The sequence below is a fragment of the Rhinoderma darwinii genome, chromosome 11 (assembly GCF_050947455.1).
Source record: "Rhinoderma darwinii isolate aRhiDar2 chromosome 11, aRhiDar2.hap1, whole genome shotgun sequence".
Taxonomy (NCBI): domain Eukaryota; kingdom Metazoa; phylum Chordata; class Amphibia; order Anura; family Rhinodermatidae; genus Rhinoderma; species Rhinoderma darwinii.
In genome coordinates, this window is record NC_134697.1 from 36256175 (window position 1) to 36273308 (window position 17134).

Genomic DNA, 17134 nt, shown 5'->3' on the forward strand with positions numbered 1-17134 from the left:
CCTAGGCGGGAGCCACTGCATGGGAAGCCACTACTCCCACAGTGTCCATGACACATTTAATGGTCTCCACATCCTCAGCATGTGGCTGAGCCGTTCATAGGCAATTCCTCCAGGAAGGTGCTGGACCCTGGAGTAGCAAAATGCTGGAAAGGAAAGGGTTTCGCTGGCAGAATACATGGGAGCCACAGGCACAGGACATGGGGGCAAAGCAGGAGCAGTACAAGAGTGCATAGTAGGCACAGTACAAAGGGACAGAGTATGCACAGTACTAGGGGGCAATTGTAGGCAAGATATTAGGGGGAACCACAGCAGACAGTCTTATAGAGCAACTTGGGAAGAACAGCAGGAAAACTATTGGGTCCAGCAGTAGGCGAGTGGCAGCTGAAGAAATTCTTGATGAAGGTCTTTGCCAGATGTAGAGGAAACATAATGCAAAGGACTACAGAGAAGACATACATAGACAGACAGACACAGATACTCAATATTATCTCACCTAGTAGGAAATGTTGGGTCATAAACAAAACTTTGAAGTTCCTGAGGATAGCCAATGGACACCAGTCTTTCAACAGTAAGATCAAAGCCAAGAGATTCATACTCTGGAGACTTGTATACTGAGAAAAAACATAAAAAGAAATGCAATTCTAAAGGTATATTTTTTATTTAAAAAATCTAGTTGCAGTGTCGCTCACCAAAGCCAAAGCAGCATATGATGTGCAACGTAGGAGAATGTGTATAAGAGGAAAGTAAAATGAAAATAATCTCAATAAACCTAGATCATCCCAAACCTGAACATTCAACATCCTGGACTGCAATTTATTCAATCCCTATTACACCAAGTCATATCCACAAGGATCCAGGAGCTGAGATCTATGGCGCTGCATACAAGGCTGCTCTATCTGTCCCTGTCTGTGACAAAGAGAAGAAGATTGTCATCAGTGAATTTCCTTCTCTGACTGATATAACAGTGGCTTTGAAAGGTCAAGGAGTTTAAAAAAAATAAATAAAAATATGTTTTGAAATGACAAAAAGAGTGGGGAAGATTTACTAAGCAGCCTAAGATTTAGACAGTATAAACTTAGACCAGGCAGTCTGTAGATGTGGCAAATTTATCACTGTGGCACATGTTGTATGAAAAATTTGGCGCATTTTAAGCCACACCACCTACTGCAAGGGCTATATATACACATAAGATGTCGGATGAACCTGCCAATTTAGGCAAGACCGACAGGCAATTTAACGTTTATAGGGGCGTCCCGACTCTCCCCTGGCAAATGTTCTTTTTGTTTGTAAATCGATAACTAGAAAACTCCTTATTAATCACCTTATTTTCTCCATATTACGGACCAGTACAACCACAGCTAAAAGCATCATTCCAATGTGAGGACGCTTTTAAGCAGGACTATAGATCTCAGCATCCTGAACTGCTGGGAGGACGTCTTGGAGTTTACCACAGTCAAACCTATAAAGCAGATTTGTTCACAAGAAATATACTACTTGCGACACAGGATAAAAACATAATATATAATTTCCGAAGTAACTGAAGTTGCACAATCAATAAGAGGAAAGAGCGTTTATTACTTATTACTTCCTGCTGCATAACATTACACCAGTATAGTTTCAGCTGAAGCGTGTCATACGCGGAATGAGACAATACATTGGACATTATTCAAAAAGCTTAAAGAGGCTCTGTCACCAGATTTTGCAGCCCCTATCTGCTATTGCAGCAGATCGGCGCTGCAATGTAGATTACAGTAACGTTTTTATTTTTAAAAAACGAGCATTTTTGGCCAAGTTATGACCATTTTTGTAGTTATGCAAATGAGGCTTGCAAAAGTCCAAGTGGGTGTGTATTATGTGCGTACATCGGGGCGTTTTTAATACTTTTACTAGCTGGGCGCTCTGAAGAGAAGTATCATCCACTTCTCTTCAGAACGCCCAGCTTCTGACAGTGCAGATCTGTGACGTCACTCACAGGTCCTGCATCGTGTCGGCACCAGAGGCTACAGTTGATTCTGCAGCAGCATCAGCGTTTGCAGGTAAGTAGCTACATCGACTTATCTGCAAACGCCGATGCTGCTGCAGAATCAACTGTAGCCTCTGGTGCCGATGTGTCCACGCTCGTCCGACACGATGCAGGACCTGGGGCAGGAAGTGAGTGACGACACAGCGTGATCTCTCGAGAACACGGCTGTGTCTGCACTGCCAGAAGCTGGGCGTTCTGAAGAGAAGTGGATGATACTTCTCGTCAGAGCGCCCAGCTAGTAAAAGTACTAAAAACGCCCTGATGTACGCACATAATACACGCCCAGTTGGACTTTTACTTTAAACACGCCCACTTGGACTTTTACAAGCCTCATTTGCATAAATACAAAAATGGTCATAACTTGGCCAAAAATGCTCGTTTTTAAAAATAAAAACGTTACTGTAATCTACATTGCAGCGCCTATCTGCTGCAATAGCAGATAGGGGTTGCAAAATCTGGTGACAGAGCCGCTTTAAGTACTCCATCCGGACACCCTCTTTAATAAGTCAGTCCTTGGTAAGCAGTCAAGACATCTTGGAGTGGAAATCAGGTTTTCAGAGCACATAAAGAATTGCAGGGTAATGGCTATGCACCCTGTGTAGTCACTTTGTTCACGTCTTACGGAGTGTTACATGTATCGTTGCGAAACACATTGCATACGTCGCACAGACTCAACCTAGTGAAATGCTGTATAAATTCTGGCAGAGGACCACTAAGCATAGAGGTGTATTATTTTTAGTTGGCCCGGCTTCCAGAGTCAAATTCTTCAGCTGCTGCCACAGCACAGGATGTTCTCGACATTGGAAAACACAAACAGATCAGTAGAGAAAGTAGTCACAATGATGAGGGCAGCAGGGACATAAACCAATTCAGGACAAGGTGATGTAGACACCAGAACCACCACATACAGTTAGACAGAAATCCTACTACTCACTTACAGATGACCTATAACTTACACGTACTCCTGTTCCAATACATTTTCCACCTTGTTTTTTATGTTTAAAGCATTATCAGTTTTGTGCAATCTGTTGTCTGACTGGGAAGGACCTGAAACTAATTTGGGCTTTGTTCACACTAGCGTGACGACTCCCTTTTAGAATGGAATCCATGACAGACGGATTTCTCGTAGGTGGATCCAAGAGATAACCGACAGACCTCATTGATGTTAATGGGATCAGTCAGGGTCTCGGTATATTGGACCGCGAGGATATAGATGTAAAGTGTGTTACTTGTGGCATCAAAAATACCGGAAAGCCTGCCGTAACTCCCAACCGATAGAGAGGCAGTCTTATGTATAGCAGATATACAGTGAAGGAAATAAGTATTTGATCCCTTGCTGATTTTTTAAGTTTGCCCACTGTCAGACATTAACAGTCTAGAATTTTGAGAGATAGATTATATATAAAAAAAGAAAAAAAAAGAAAAATCACATTGTCAAAATTAGATATATTTATTTGCATTGTGCACAGAGAAATAAGTATTTGATCCCTTTGGCAAACAAGACTTAATACTTGGTGGCAAAACCCTTGTTGGCAAGCACAGCAGTCAGATGTTTTTTGTAGTTGATGATGAGGTTTGCACACATGTTAGATGGAATTTTGGCCCACTCCTCTTTGCAGATCATCTGTAAATCATTAAGATTTCGAGGCTGTCGCTTGGCAACTCGGATCTTCAGCTCCCTCCATAAGTTTTCGATGGGATTAAGGTCTGGAGACTGGCTAGGCCACTCCATGACCTTAATGTGCTTCTTTTTGAGCCACTCCTTTGTTGCCTTGGCTGTATGTTTCGGGTCATTGTCGTGCTGGAAGACCCAGCCCACGAGCCATTTTTAATGTCCTGGTGGAGGGAAGGAGTTTGTCACTCAGGATTTGACGGTACATGGCTCTATCTATTCTCCCATTGATGCGGTGAAGTAGTCCTGTGCCCTTAGCAGAGAAACACCCCCAAAACATAATGTTTCCACCTCCATGCTTGACAGTGGGGACGGTGTTCTTTGGGTCATAGGCAGCATTTCTCTTCCTCCAAACACGGCGAGTTGAGTTAATGCCAAAGAGCTCAATTTTAGTCTCAACTGACCACAGCACCTTCTCCCAATCACTCTCAGAATCATCCAGATGTTCATTTTCAAACTTCAGACGGGCCTGTACATGTGCCTTCTTGAGCAGGGGGACCTTGCGGGCACTGTAGGATTTTAATCCATTACGGCGTAATGTGTTACAAATGGTTTTCTTGGTGACTGTGGTCCCAGCTGCCTTGAGATCATTAACAAGTTCCCCTCGTGTAGTTTTCGGCTGAGCTCTCACCTTCCTCAGGATCAAGGATACCCCACGAGGTGAGATTTAGCATGGAGCCCCAGATCGATGTCGATTGACAGTAATTTTGTATGTCTTCCATTTTCTTACTATTGCACCAACAGTTGTCTCCTTCTCACCCAGCGTCTTACTTATGGTTTTGTACCCATTCCAGCCTTGTGCAGGTCTATGATCTTGTCCCTGACATGCTTAGAAAGCTCTTTGGTCTTGCCCATGTTGTAGAGGTTAGAGTCAGACTGATTAATTGAGTCTGTGGACAGGAGTCTTTTATGCAGGTGACCATGTAAGACAGCTGACTTTAATGGAGGCACCAAGTTGATTTGGAGCGTGTAACTGGTCTGGAGGAGGCTGAACTCTTAATGGTTGGTAGGGGATCAAATACTTATTTCTCTGTGCACAATGCAAATAAATATATCTAATTTTGACAATGTGATTTTCTGTTTTTTTTTAAATATAATCTATCTCTCACTGGTAAACTTAACCTAGCCTACAAATTCTAGACTGTTCATGTCTTGGACAGTGGGCAAACTTACAAAATCAGCAAGGGATCAAATACTTATTTCCTTCACTGTAACTTACATGACCATTTCAAGGTATGGTAATGGATTTAACCACTGAAGCATTCACAATTGCTGCCGTTTGTACTTTCAATACTGCAGCCACACCACGTATCAACTGAAGCAAGGCGTAAAAAAAAAAAAAAAAAGTCTTCTATACACTGGAATTTTTCTGTTTGCCGCGGTCAATATCCTCGTCTGCTGGAATGCTCGGATGTGGCATCAGTCTCTGATGTGGTATATTGTCCACATCAGAGACTGCGTCGCGAAACATTATGGACTCATCAAAGCAACTTACAGCCATTGGATAATGCATTCACGTCACTTTACCATGGACAAAAGAAGAATTCAGACTATATAAAAATCATTAAAAAAAAAATTCCCCCGGAATACTGTTGAAACAAAAATTAAACCCAGAAACCCCTTTAATGGAAAAATAAAATAACTCACATCATAGTAGTCAGCACCAGTCCTTACATGTTTAAAGCAGTACATGCTTGGCCCCAGATTGTCTCCGATTATGGCCAAAGGTAAGGATTCCCTCACACCAACCAGTGTTTAGCGGGTATTTAGAAGCAGTGTACAACCCCCAGAGCTGCGGCTCAGGATGGCGGTATAGTGGGCTTATTGACCATTATGAGGACACCATTTCGATTTTCTCTATAAAACGGCATCCGTCTGACTAGTGTATTGTAGAATTAGCGTACAGGCTTCCCGATATATTAACAGATGAATTTTAAGGAGTCCAAAAATATTTTTGACTCCATACTTCCCCCGGGTAGGGGGAAGTATGGAGCAGGTTCACGCAGTGAGCTCGCTTCATACGATGACTGTCGCCTGTATGTTACAGCCGACACTTTAGAGTAACTAGCAGCATCGCGCTCGAGCGCGATCCCGCTAGTTTAACTCGTTAAATGCTGCAGTCAATACCGACCGCAGCATTTAAAGCGTCAGAAAGAGGGGGGATGACCCCCTCTAATAGCTCATCGAACCCCCCCGCAACGCAATCGCGGGAGGGGCGATGGTTGCTATGGCTGCCTGGGGGCTTAATGAAGGCCCCCAGGTCCGCCATCTTTGTACACCTATTAAGCCCTGCCGCTGGGATTAATAAGTGCCTGTCATAATCACGATATACTGCAATACATTAGTATTGCAGTATATCGTGCAAGCGATCTAACGATCACTGGTTGAAGTCCCCTAGGGGGATTAATAAAAAAAAGTAAAAATTAGTTGAAGTTTTTTTTTGTGTAAAAAAAAAAAAATAGTAAAAGTTAAAAAAAACCTTTTCCCATTTCCCCCCTAGAGCATAGTAAAAAAATAAACAAACATAATTGGTATCGCCGCGTCCGTGAAAGTCTGAACTATTACAATATATCATTATTTAAGCTGCACGGTGAACGCCGTAATAAAAAATAAATAAAAATAAATTAACGCCAGAATGTTTATTTTTTGGTCACCTAATCTCCCACAAAAAAATGAAATAAAAAAATAATAAAAAAAAGTGATGAAACCGTCGCATGTACTCCAAAATGGTATTATTAAAAACTACAGCTTATCCTGCAAAAAATAAGCCCTCATACCCCTTAAATCGACGGAGAAATAAAAAAAACTTATGGCTCTCGGAATTTGGCGACGCAAAATAAATTTTCTTTTTTACATGTAAAAGTAGTAAAATATAGAAAAAAATATATATATTTGGAATCACCATAATCGTATTGACCCACAGAATAAAGTTAACATGTTGTTTTAATTGCACAGTGAATTCCGTAAAAACGGCGCGCAAAAAACTATGGAGGAATCGCTGTTTTTTTTCATTTTCTACCCCACAAATAATTTTTTTCCTGTTTCCTAGTACATTATACGGCAAAATAAATGGTGCTATGAAAAACTACAACTCGTCCCGCAAAAATCAAGCCCTCCTAGTACTATATAGATGGAAAAATAAAGACGTTATGGCTTTTGGAATGTGGGGAGGAAAAAACAAAAATGAAAATCTGAAAAAGGGCTGCGGCGGGAAGGGGTTAAAACATCACTATATTGTGATTTAAACTTTTATACTTCCATTAAAAATCAAACCAACGTCATTATGTGAAGAATCTTTGTTAAAGCCTGTTCTCTTTCAACGGAAGTAGGGGAAAAAAAAAAAAAAAAAATAAAACCACAAAGACACTTTTTTTCTATCCAAATGAATACCGGATGGAAGATAAAGCTGACACTAGAGGTCTGTATTCAATTCAGCGGGAAGCAATGAAACGACCTGCTGAGTCAAATTCGCATTGGATAAAAACATCAAGAATTTAGACTTTGAATGTTTTTTTTTTGTCACAATTTACTTATTCTTAATTTTCTTAAATTACTTTTTACATATTCAAGGTGACAAATAAAGCAGATAAAGCAACATTGCATAAATACCAATTTCCAATAGCCTAATACAATGAACTCAGTTTTTAAAATGACTCTTGCATTATGTAATTGAGTGCATCCATTTTCCTCTGCAATAAAACGTGTATATTCGATCCAGCTTTGTCCCAATAAGAGTGTAATCACACATTGCAGTCATATCGTATTTTGCAGCTATTTTCCCCAAAATCTGGGGAAGACTCTGCAGTTTTGCAAAAATCCAATATGACTACAGCATGCGAATATACGCAAAATGTCCTATGTATGTCTAAGAGGAAGCTTCCCGGCCTTAGAGACACACTCAATTGGGCAGGTCCACGTGTGATATGCAGATAATGCTGTGGATTCACTGCAGATTTAACCCTTGCTACATTGAAAAAGTGAAACTCTGCAGGTAAAATCTGCAGCTTGTGTGTCCCTGGTGGATTTGGCCTTGAAGGAGCAGAGACCTGCTAACAAAGCACGACTCTCACGGTGGAAGATGGTCAAGCCATGTACTATATGGTCAGCAATTCATCCGAATGGCCAGTGTGTAATATTACATTTCTTCTGCAGCAGAAGCCCTCTATGTCTTCGCTGCTTGCCACAGGTCTGTTTTCGGAAACCCTAACATATCAGGTTATTGCTGGTCCAGCATCAGTTCATCATGTCAACCCTTTTATTAAGACCTGTAATATCAGTCTAAGGCCCCATGCACACGACAGCAAAAAACCTCCGTTTTTGCGGACCGCAATTGCGGTCCGCAAAAACTGAGCCATTCACTTTCATTGAACACTGACACCTTTCCGTAGCACTACGGAAGGGTGTCAGTGCCGTGGAAATGTTCCGGGAATTATGGAACATGTCCGTTCTTTCGCATTTTGCGGGCCGTGCTCCCATACTTTGTATGGGAGCACGGCCCGAAAATGCGGCTGTCAGTCAGCAGCCGGCCGTGCCCGCAATCGCGGGCCGTGATTGCGGGCACGGTCGTGTGCATGGGGCCTGAAAAAGAAGCTATGAAATAAAAAAAGGAGAGTACAGAGAATAATAATGATAACCCCCAGACCCTACTGTCACGAGAATAGCTTGATGCTTCTGCACAACAATGCAAAATCTATAACAGGGTCTCTAAGCTTTACTTTGACATTTACAGTCTTTAGTGGTCTGCTATTATGTGGCAGAGGTGCCATTGCATGGGTGCCACTGTATCCTCCTTTACAGTAAGCATGGGTCCCAAAGTGATAGGAGACATCTCTTAGAGGAAAAGTAGAACGTATAGAAACACGTGGAGAGCTGCAGATGGGGTACACTGAAAGCTCTGCACCAATGCCCATCAGTCAGCACATTTTTTCACTATATAAGCTTCTATTTTGTAAACTAAATACATACGGGAAAAAAATTCTATTTTGCTGTAGGAAAAAAATAAAATGAACATCATCTTTTAAAACGTATTTTAGAAATATGAGCAGCAGATGAAGAATGATAACAAAAAGGTGCTCTGCTCCTACCACTAACACCACAAACTACGTCAATGAAAAACACGGAATGATAATGATAAGACTGCTGGTCATCAAAAATTATATCCAATGGGATTAAATGGAAGGTCATGGGATCACGTGAGCGGTTGATGGTCATAAGGGGAGCCGGCCCTGTTTACAAGTAAACACAACTGATTGACGGCTTGTTTCCAGTCCGGACACTCTAGTGTTTCCATAAACTGCCATTCAATACCCCTGCTGGAAATGCAACCACTGTACTATCTCTCTAATGTACTGAATGTTGGAGAGGCATGAACTGGGATAAGATTAAGTAGATCCAAGTAACTTCATACACAAGTATTGAAATACAGTCATCCTAAGAGGCCAAAGCTTGTTGCTCGCTGAGAAGAGCATTGTCATTAAAACTATGGAAAACGTAGAGTAGCTGTAGAGGTACATGGTGAAAATGACATCAGTGACTTACAGCAATGAAAAACTCATTATTTTACCATATGCAATGTAGCCAGACACCTGACATTGAGTCAATAGTCCGAAGGGTGAATACACACATTGAGCATTTGTTGCGGAAATTCAGTTGCAGAATCCGCACCGATAATCCGCAACACGGTACAGTACAACGTAAAAGAATGGGGTTTTAAGAAACACCATTTACTTAGATTCAATGAGGGAAATCGGTGGCCATATCTGCAACGAAATCCGCATGTAACACATGCAGATTTTTATGTGGATTTGTAGGCCGGTTCAACAGTGTAATATTTACAATGTTCGTGAACCTGACCCAAGACTGCGCCAGTACAAATGTGGAGCAATGGAGGAGTATTCTTTAATGGGATGTTTGATTTGACACACTGTGGATCCCCAGAATAAAGATGATCATGGGGTTCAGCTGACAGAAGCCCCACAATCTGATAGTGGAACCACAATGTTAATGTCAATAAATGGACAAAACCAAATTATAGGATGCCTATGAAAATTAACAATTGTCTATTGTTTTCAGTAGACATTCACTTAACAAGCTCGAATATGGAGATGTTGTTTCCCCCCTCTCTGGAAAATTTATTTACAGATGCTCTATTAGGAGTCCTCCACCTGAGATGCCCTTAATGAGCCAGATCAGCTAAAAAGAGCGGCTTCCACTCTAGAGGACTCGGTGTGATCATGTATTATATTGTTGGCCATTCTCTCGATTCAGCCGAATGCTATACTACATTCAGAGCGTGCATACATTGCACAGGGCGCATCACTGCAGCAGGTGGAAGGGGGCACTGCGCTGGCTCCCTTCCCCTGCTTGTTTCAGAAGCGCCCGGGCCCGTCGACTCTGCACCTGCCTTTCCGCCTGAGCGCTTCTTCTCTCAGTGGCGTCACTACAGCTGTAGCAGTCATAGCGATACAGCCCCCCCCATGCCCGATGGCGCCGCTGGCAGCCGCTGTGGCTGCTACAGCGGTAGCGACGCCACATTCAATAGTATCTGAGTCCTTAGGAACGGGCCTGAGTGAGTAAAAAATTTTTTTGTTTGGGGGCACTGTATGGAACGGTCTACCAGTGTGAGGTGGGGCCTGAATGGCACGGTCTACAAGGAGGAGGTGGGGCCTGAATGGCACGGTCTACAAGGAGGAGGTGGGGGGGCTGTATGGCAATATCTACAAGGAGGTGGGGGGGCTGTATGGCAATATCTACATGGAGGTGGGGGGGGGCTGTATGGCACAATCTACAAGGGGGAGCTGTGTGGGGGCCAGTAAGCGGATAGAGATATATATACACACACACACACACACACACACACACACACAGTGTAGGGGCACTGCAGGGAGCAATATACTGTTTGTGACACTTAGGGGGCATAAAATACTATGTGGGAACAATTAGAGGACAAAACTGTGTCCTTGAAGGGGTTATAAAATATTATTATATTGTATGGGGCAGCTATGGGGGCATTATACTGCGCGGGGGCACTACAAAGAGCATTATACTGCGCGGGGGCACTACAAAGAGCATTATACTGCGCGACGGCACTACAAAGACCATTATACTGCGCGACGGCACTACAAAGACCATTATACTGCGCGACGGCACTACAAAGACCATTATACTGCGCGACGGCACTATAAAGGGCGTTATACTGCTTGGGGGCCCTATAAAGGGCATTATATTTTTATGGGGTATTTATTTTATGATGGGGGTGGCGCGCCAGAAGATAATTTCTTAAGGGGAACAATCTATCCTAAGGCCGGCCCTGACTACATTCCCTCTTCAGTGCCCAACTGCATGAGAAATGTGCGGCCACCTGCTGCTTCCCCCAGGGATAACAGCTGATTGCTCGGGGGTTTCAGCTCCGGATGCATTTCAATCAGTTGATCACAAGTGTGTCTTTATGGGACAATTATTCTATCAAAGGCTCCATCTCTTATATTGATAGTGATTGAAGGTATATATGTGCATTTAGAGGTCTTACTTGAACATGGTCACACCTCACCAAATCATTTCCCAACAGATTTGATTTGATCTATGGGGAACTGTTGCACGACAGTCTATATGTATGGTATACAGTGTTTTGTTTTTTATTAAGCATTTCAAAAAGATCATTAACCGGGACCATCCAGTTTAGTGAGGTGCACTTCTCTACCGTTTGAAGTTCCCTCAAAGATTTCCCAGGCTTAGCTGAACTAAATAATCATCTATAAAAAAAAAACTGTTCTAAGAAATGGTGACATCATTCTTGGAGTAAAGGGAAAAGTTATAAATAGCAGCTTTGTAAAGCCTTAGAATTCTTTCCATGCTCACCGGCAAGTGTATAATCCATATCAAATCCAAAGCACTTGATTTTTTCCATGGCTAGACTTCTGTTCACAAAGACCCTGGAGGACAAGAAAAGAATATTACACATGAGAGATGCTTGGGGGCAGTGATATGACCTTTACGACTGCCAGTGGAAGATATTATTTCATTCAGAGGTCACATTTACCTAAAGATGGGAGAGAGAACCTTGTGTTACAGAAGTCTTTGTACAGAACAATACAAGTTCAGATTTTCTGCAGAGGAACAAGCAGATGAGGACAATTCTCTGCACACCTGCCATCACACAGTGGCATCAACGTAGAGATAATTGTTGTATGGAACCAACCCTTTCTCTAGGTGGATATGTCCATTCTACGTATGAGTGGAATTAATGACAATTGGACACTTTACTTCAGATAATCATCTCCATATGGTCTTTTCTCTGCTTAAAATATTAACATGTATGGTCATGATTTCTGTAAGTCCCATGATATATATATATATATACACACACACACACACTTATTACCACCGCTTCTCTTCAACACTAAGTAATTTCCTTTTTATGATGAGGAGAATTGAGTAGAGATGTTGAGGTAGAAAAGTTGTCCACCAATAATCACTTATGATTGCATGCAGTATTCCTGACGTGTCTATTTAATACTTGTGTTCTCTATGAAACAATTGTAGAACATCCTTTCTTAGAACTCTGCATTGTGCCATTCCGGTTATTACTCCTAGAAATATATTAATAAATTGACAATTGGGTGTTACTATTCCCTGTCATAGGGGCGTGTCCCTACACAGTCTCAGGCCTCATTTACACGAGCGTGTGCGTTTTGCGTGCGCAAAAGGCACTTGACAGCTCCGTGTGTCATCAGTGTATGATGCGCGGCTGCGTGATTTTCGCGCAGCCGCCATCATAGAGATGAGGCTAGTCGACGTCAGTCACTGTCCAGGGTGCTGAAAGAGTTAACTGATCGGCAGTAACTCTTTCCGAACCCTCGATAGTGAATTCCGATCACCATATCGAGTAACCTGTTTAAAAAAAAAAAAAAAAAAAGAAGAAGGAGGTTCGTACTTACCGAGAACTTCCTGGCCGTTCCCTTGGTGACGCGTCCTTGGTGACGCGCCTCTCGACATCTGGCCCCACCTCCCTGGATGATGCGGCAGTCCATGTGACCGCTGCAGCCTGTGCTTGGCTGCAGCTGTCACTTGGACTGAATTGTCATCCCGGGAGGTCAGACTGGAGGAAGAAGCCGGGAGTTATCGGTAAGGCAGAACTTTTTTTTTTTTTTTTTTACACGTTCACGTATATTGGGATCGGAAGTCACTGTCCAGGGTGCTGAACCAGTTTAACTCTTTCAGCACCCTGGACAGTGACGGTCTCCTGCCGGGTTCGGTCAAAACTAGTTCGGCCGAACCCGGTGAAGTTCGGTTCGCTCATCTCTAAGACACTCCGTTCGGATGTTTGTAAACAGAAAAGCACGTGGTGCTTTTCTGTTTACATTCAGTTTGACAGCTCTTGCGCGAATCACGCAGTTCGCTTCCGTGCGGCATGCGTGGTTTTCACGCACCCATCGACTTCAATGGGTGCGTAATGCGCGAAAAACGCACGATTATAGAACATGTCGTGAGTTTTACGCAACGCACTCGCGCTGCGCAAAAATCACGCATTGTCTGCACTGCCCCATAGAGTAATATAGGTGCGTACGACACGCGTGAAAAGCACGCGCGTATATTACGCTCGTGTAAATGAGGCCTCACTCTGTCAGCACTGATTGGACAGTGTCAGTCTCTGAAAGGTAACATCCAGCTGTCAGTTTATTCAATTTCTAGGAGGAATACCAGAGGAACAGCACAACACAGAACCCAGAGAAAAGATGCTCCAGAATTGTTATTTCATGGGGAACACAATTATTTACTAAAATAGACATGTCAGAAGAGTTGAGGAACCTCTAAGTAACCAGCAATACTTTTATGCAACAAATACAATAATAAAAAAAAAAAAGTTTAAAGGTGCCCAATTTCAATTAGGAAAGCATACTCCTCAATGACAACCTTATAGCATGTACAGTCACAGGGAGGACAGAGTGTGTGCGTGTACGGCGTCGAAAAAGCATCATGAATTTCTCAGTCTCTGGAGACCCTAAAAACAATACTGTATGTTCTCTATCTACTCAATCCAACCTGCCAGATCTTTAAACCCCCCCCCCCCCCCACAAAAAAAAAAAACCCGCACTTCTTTATATATACAGACGTAGCAGAGCTGGGAATTACTAACTGTTTAGGAGTGACATTTTTTTTTTTGCTAATACAAATAGGTAGGGCATGACACAAAAAGAGAAAAGGGAAGGAGTATGGGGTTTACACAAGACTGAAAATAGAGCAAGTATTGAAGGGTCTGTGCACGCTCCATAATATACAAAGTGGCTAACAACGATTGCAAGTGCCTTTTCCTATAGTATGATGTGCAGCTCTGAAGCATAATCTGCTGTTTTACAAACAGATAACAGAAGACAAAAGAACATTCATGAGCGCATGCAAGTTCATTATTTGCGTAGGGATGAACTTTTAAGGGTTTTACGTAAATTATTTCAGCATTGTATAATTAAAGAGCATTATGACACTGTACGAGAATTATTAGATGGGTATGGATTTTATTCAGCCTCTGAATATAAACAAAAAATTTCAAAATCACGGACCATGTGGCACTCGTTTTGAGTGTTTTTTTGCCTGCGTTTTTTGCATTAGAATAAACAGTCGCGGCCAAAAAAGATGGAAAAAAAAAACAAAAAAACACAAACGCTGGCAATTCAAAATCTGCCTGCAAAAAACGGTGTCAACTAGGCCTTGCACACGACAGTAGCTTGGCTCCGTAATTACGGCTGAATATGCAGACCCTTTCTATTGGCCTTTCCATAAATTTACGGATGTGTGTCCAGGTAATATAAATGATCCGCAAAATAGAGAACATATCTTATTCTTGTCCGCAATTGCGCCACGGACTCGCCCATAGAAGTATACGGGCACTTCTGCAATTGCAGACGTCAGATCCGTATTTGCGGACCGCAAAAAAACACTTACGGTCGTGTGCATGAGGCATTATTCAGGAAAAAAAAAACCCTTCTGTTCCGGTAAGGATTAAAAGAGATATACACACACAGAATATTTATTTCATAAAGTTAGAAGAGGGAGCACAAGACGTTTGGAACGACTTGGATGACCAGACAGCATCTTTCCATGAGAGCAGCCATTAGATTTGTAATCGATATCAGAAGAATGCCTGGCACACAGTGTAAATAGGTGCCGGATGATGCAAGAACTTCATTGCCCTTCATTTTAATCCAAGCCAAATACTGAAAACATTTGCTAACGGGGGAGGGTAAGGGTGACATGGCACATTTAGGATAAATGCAAGAGTGTATATGTAGCCGTACCGAGAGTAACACATACAAGCAGTACCACTAATAAAGTGTTCTCTCAAATGTATATGTCTAATAGCGTTGATGAAGATACAGCAATGCATATTTTTTTTTTTTAAGTGACAGGACCCTCTTTTGAAATCAGTATGGATAAATATCCGGTCAGTAGTGACATCTTAGGAGTTCTAAATTCCGCCCTCTTCCCTGTTAATAAAATCCTCAGAACAAATTTTGATCTTCTAGAAGTAATCCCATAAACATGACCTCATGGGATGGTGTTCCCAAATAACAGTATTAATAATAAAACCCCAATTTATTTCACTTCTGTACTTGATGGAGACACAGATTACTCAATCTCCTGGACGTCAAAACATAACATTGTTGTCGACCTGTAACAAAGCAGATTTGTACCCACGATGTTACAGCCGTCACCGGCAGTTTATAAAACAAGCATCTGAACAAGTGACAGCTTGGTATGCATCGCTACATTGAGGTCTACTCTTACTTTTTTTTTTTTACATAGAAAACTGATAGGAAAGCAGCAATAGAGCTAGATCTTATGGGTGACTACAATTCCCTTTGCCCTATTCGTCATGAAGATTATATCCTCTCAGATAAGACTGCAGTCAGTCTCAATATCCAATTCTACAAATGAGGAGGCTGGGGTATAGGGTCCCCATATTGGAAAGCCGCTTTGCCTGCCCCTGTAACTGTAGGTCACCAGTGAATTTCTTTCCAAAACTACCAAGAAAGGGTGAAAAATATAATTTCTTTTTGAACCCTTCAGAGTCACAATTTTGTTAGTAAGAGAAGGAAAACCACTGGAGATCATCCATTCACCTTCCACATCACAGGCAGGCACAGCGCAACCAGCTCTCCAGTGTGATTGAGCCAAGGCAGGAATATAGATGGATATAGATGGCATATCCTTAGGTCATAAAATGTGTGTTCACGTAGTTGAGTACCTCCACCGCTCAGCAGAAAGAAGGAACTGTGGCCTCTTCGCTACAGTACTGAGGGGCTCTTAGCGTATGTTCACACGCAAACGTAAAATACGTCTGAAATTACGGAGCGGTTTTCAGGCGAAAACAGCTCCTGAATTTCAGACGTTTTTGCAAGTGCAGGCGTTTTTCGCGGCGTCCATTACGGACGTAATTGGAGCTGTTTTTCAATGGAGTCAATGAAAAACGGCTCCAATTACGTCCCAAGAAGTGACATGCACTTCTTTGAGGCGGCCTTCTTTTGACAGCGGCGCGTAAAAAAAAAGCCCGTCTGCACAGAACACCGTAAGACCCATTGAATTCAATGGGCAGATGTTTGGAGCCGTTTTTTCGGCCGTAATTCCAGGCGAAAAACGCCTGAATTACGTCCGTAAATAGGGCGTGTGAACATACCCTTATTCATATGGCTTTGCATGGTACTGCAGCTCTTGCATGTGGCTGCGCTGCAGTACAAAAAAAGTCAGCCACACGGACGGCGCTCTGTTGGTTGCTGTAGTGTAAAGACCACATCACTCCAGCAAGTGTTGCAATCCAATCTATTCTGCAATTCAAAGAGTCCTGGAGGATGGACCCTCAAAGTTCCCACATTGACAAAGTTCCCAAACTGCAGCAGGATGCTTACGAGAATGATTCACTATAAAAAGGTCACCAATGTCGTAGTATCACTTTCAAAAAGCATTACATGACATACTATTAATCACGTTAAATTAACCCGATGACGAAGGTAAATATTTGCATATTTCTTAAACAAAAAAAGGAGTATATACATCATCCGTCAAACATTCCAGCAAATGGTAATCAGCACGAGCCATTCAAATGTACGGGGTTATTAACTACTAGAAGCTGGAAACACCCGGATAAATTGTTTCCTGGTATATTTTAGGGTTTTATGGGCTCTTATTTCCTAAAGAACCAGTTAGTCTAGTTCATGTACATGGTCTTTCATGTGTGTGTTTTCAGTGTATGGAACTGGATTAACCCCTTCCCGTCGTAAACAACTTTCAGATTTTCATTTTCGTTTTTTCCTCCCCACATTCCAGAAGCCATAACGTCTATATTCTTCTGTCGATATAGTACTATGAGGGCTTGATTTTTGCGGGACGAGATGTAGTTTTTCGTAGCGCCGTTTATTTTGCCGTATATTGTACTAGGAAACGGGGAA

General features: G+C 42.2%; 1 protein-coding gene across 1 annotated transcript in view; it reads right to left on the reverse strand.

Annotated features, from left to right (window-relative positions):
* The window catches only part of NT5C2 (5'-nucleotidase, cytosolic II), a 97047-nt gene that overhangs the window by 37813 nt on the left and 42100 nt on the right, over nucleotides 1–17134 (reverse strand). The window contains exons 3-4 of the mRNA XM_075841086.1: nucleotides 11553–11626; nucleotides 494–611 (exon numbers count right to left, since the gene is read on the reverse strand). Of these exons, the coding sequence (XP_075697201.1) occupies nucleotides 494–611; nucleotides 11553–11626 (192 nt within the window). The remainder of the gene's footprint in view (nucleotides 1–493; nucleotides 612–11552; nucleotides 11627–17134) is intronic.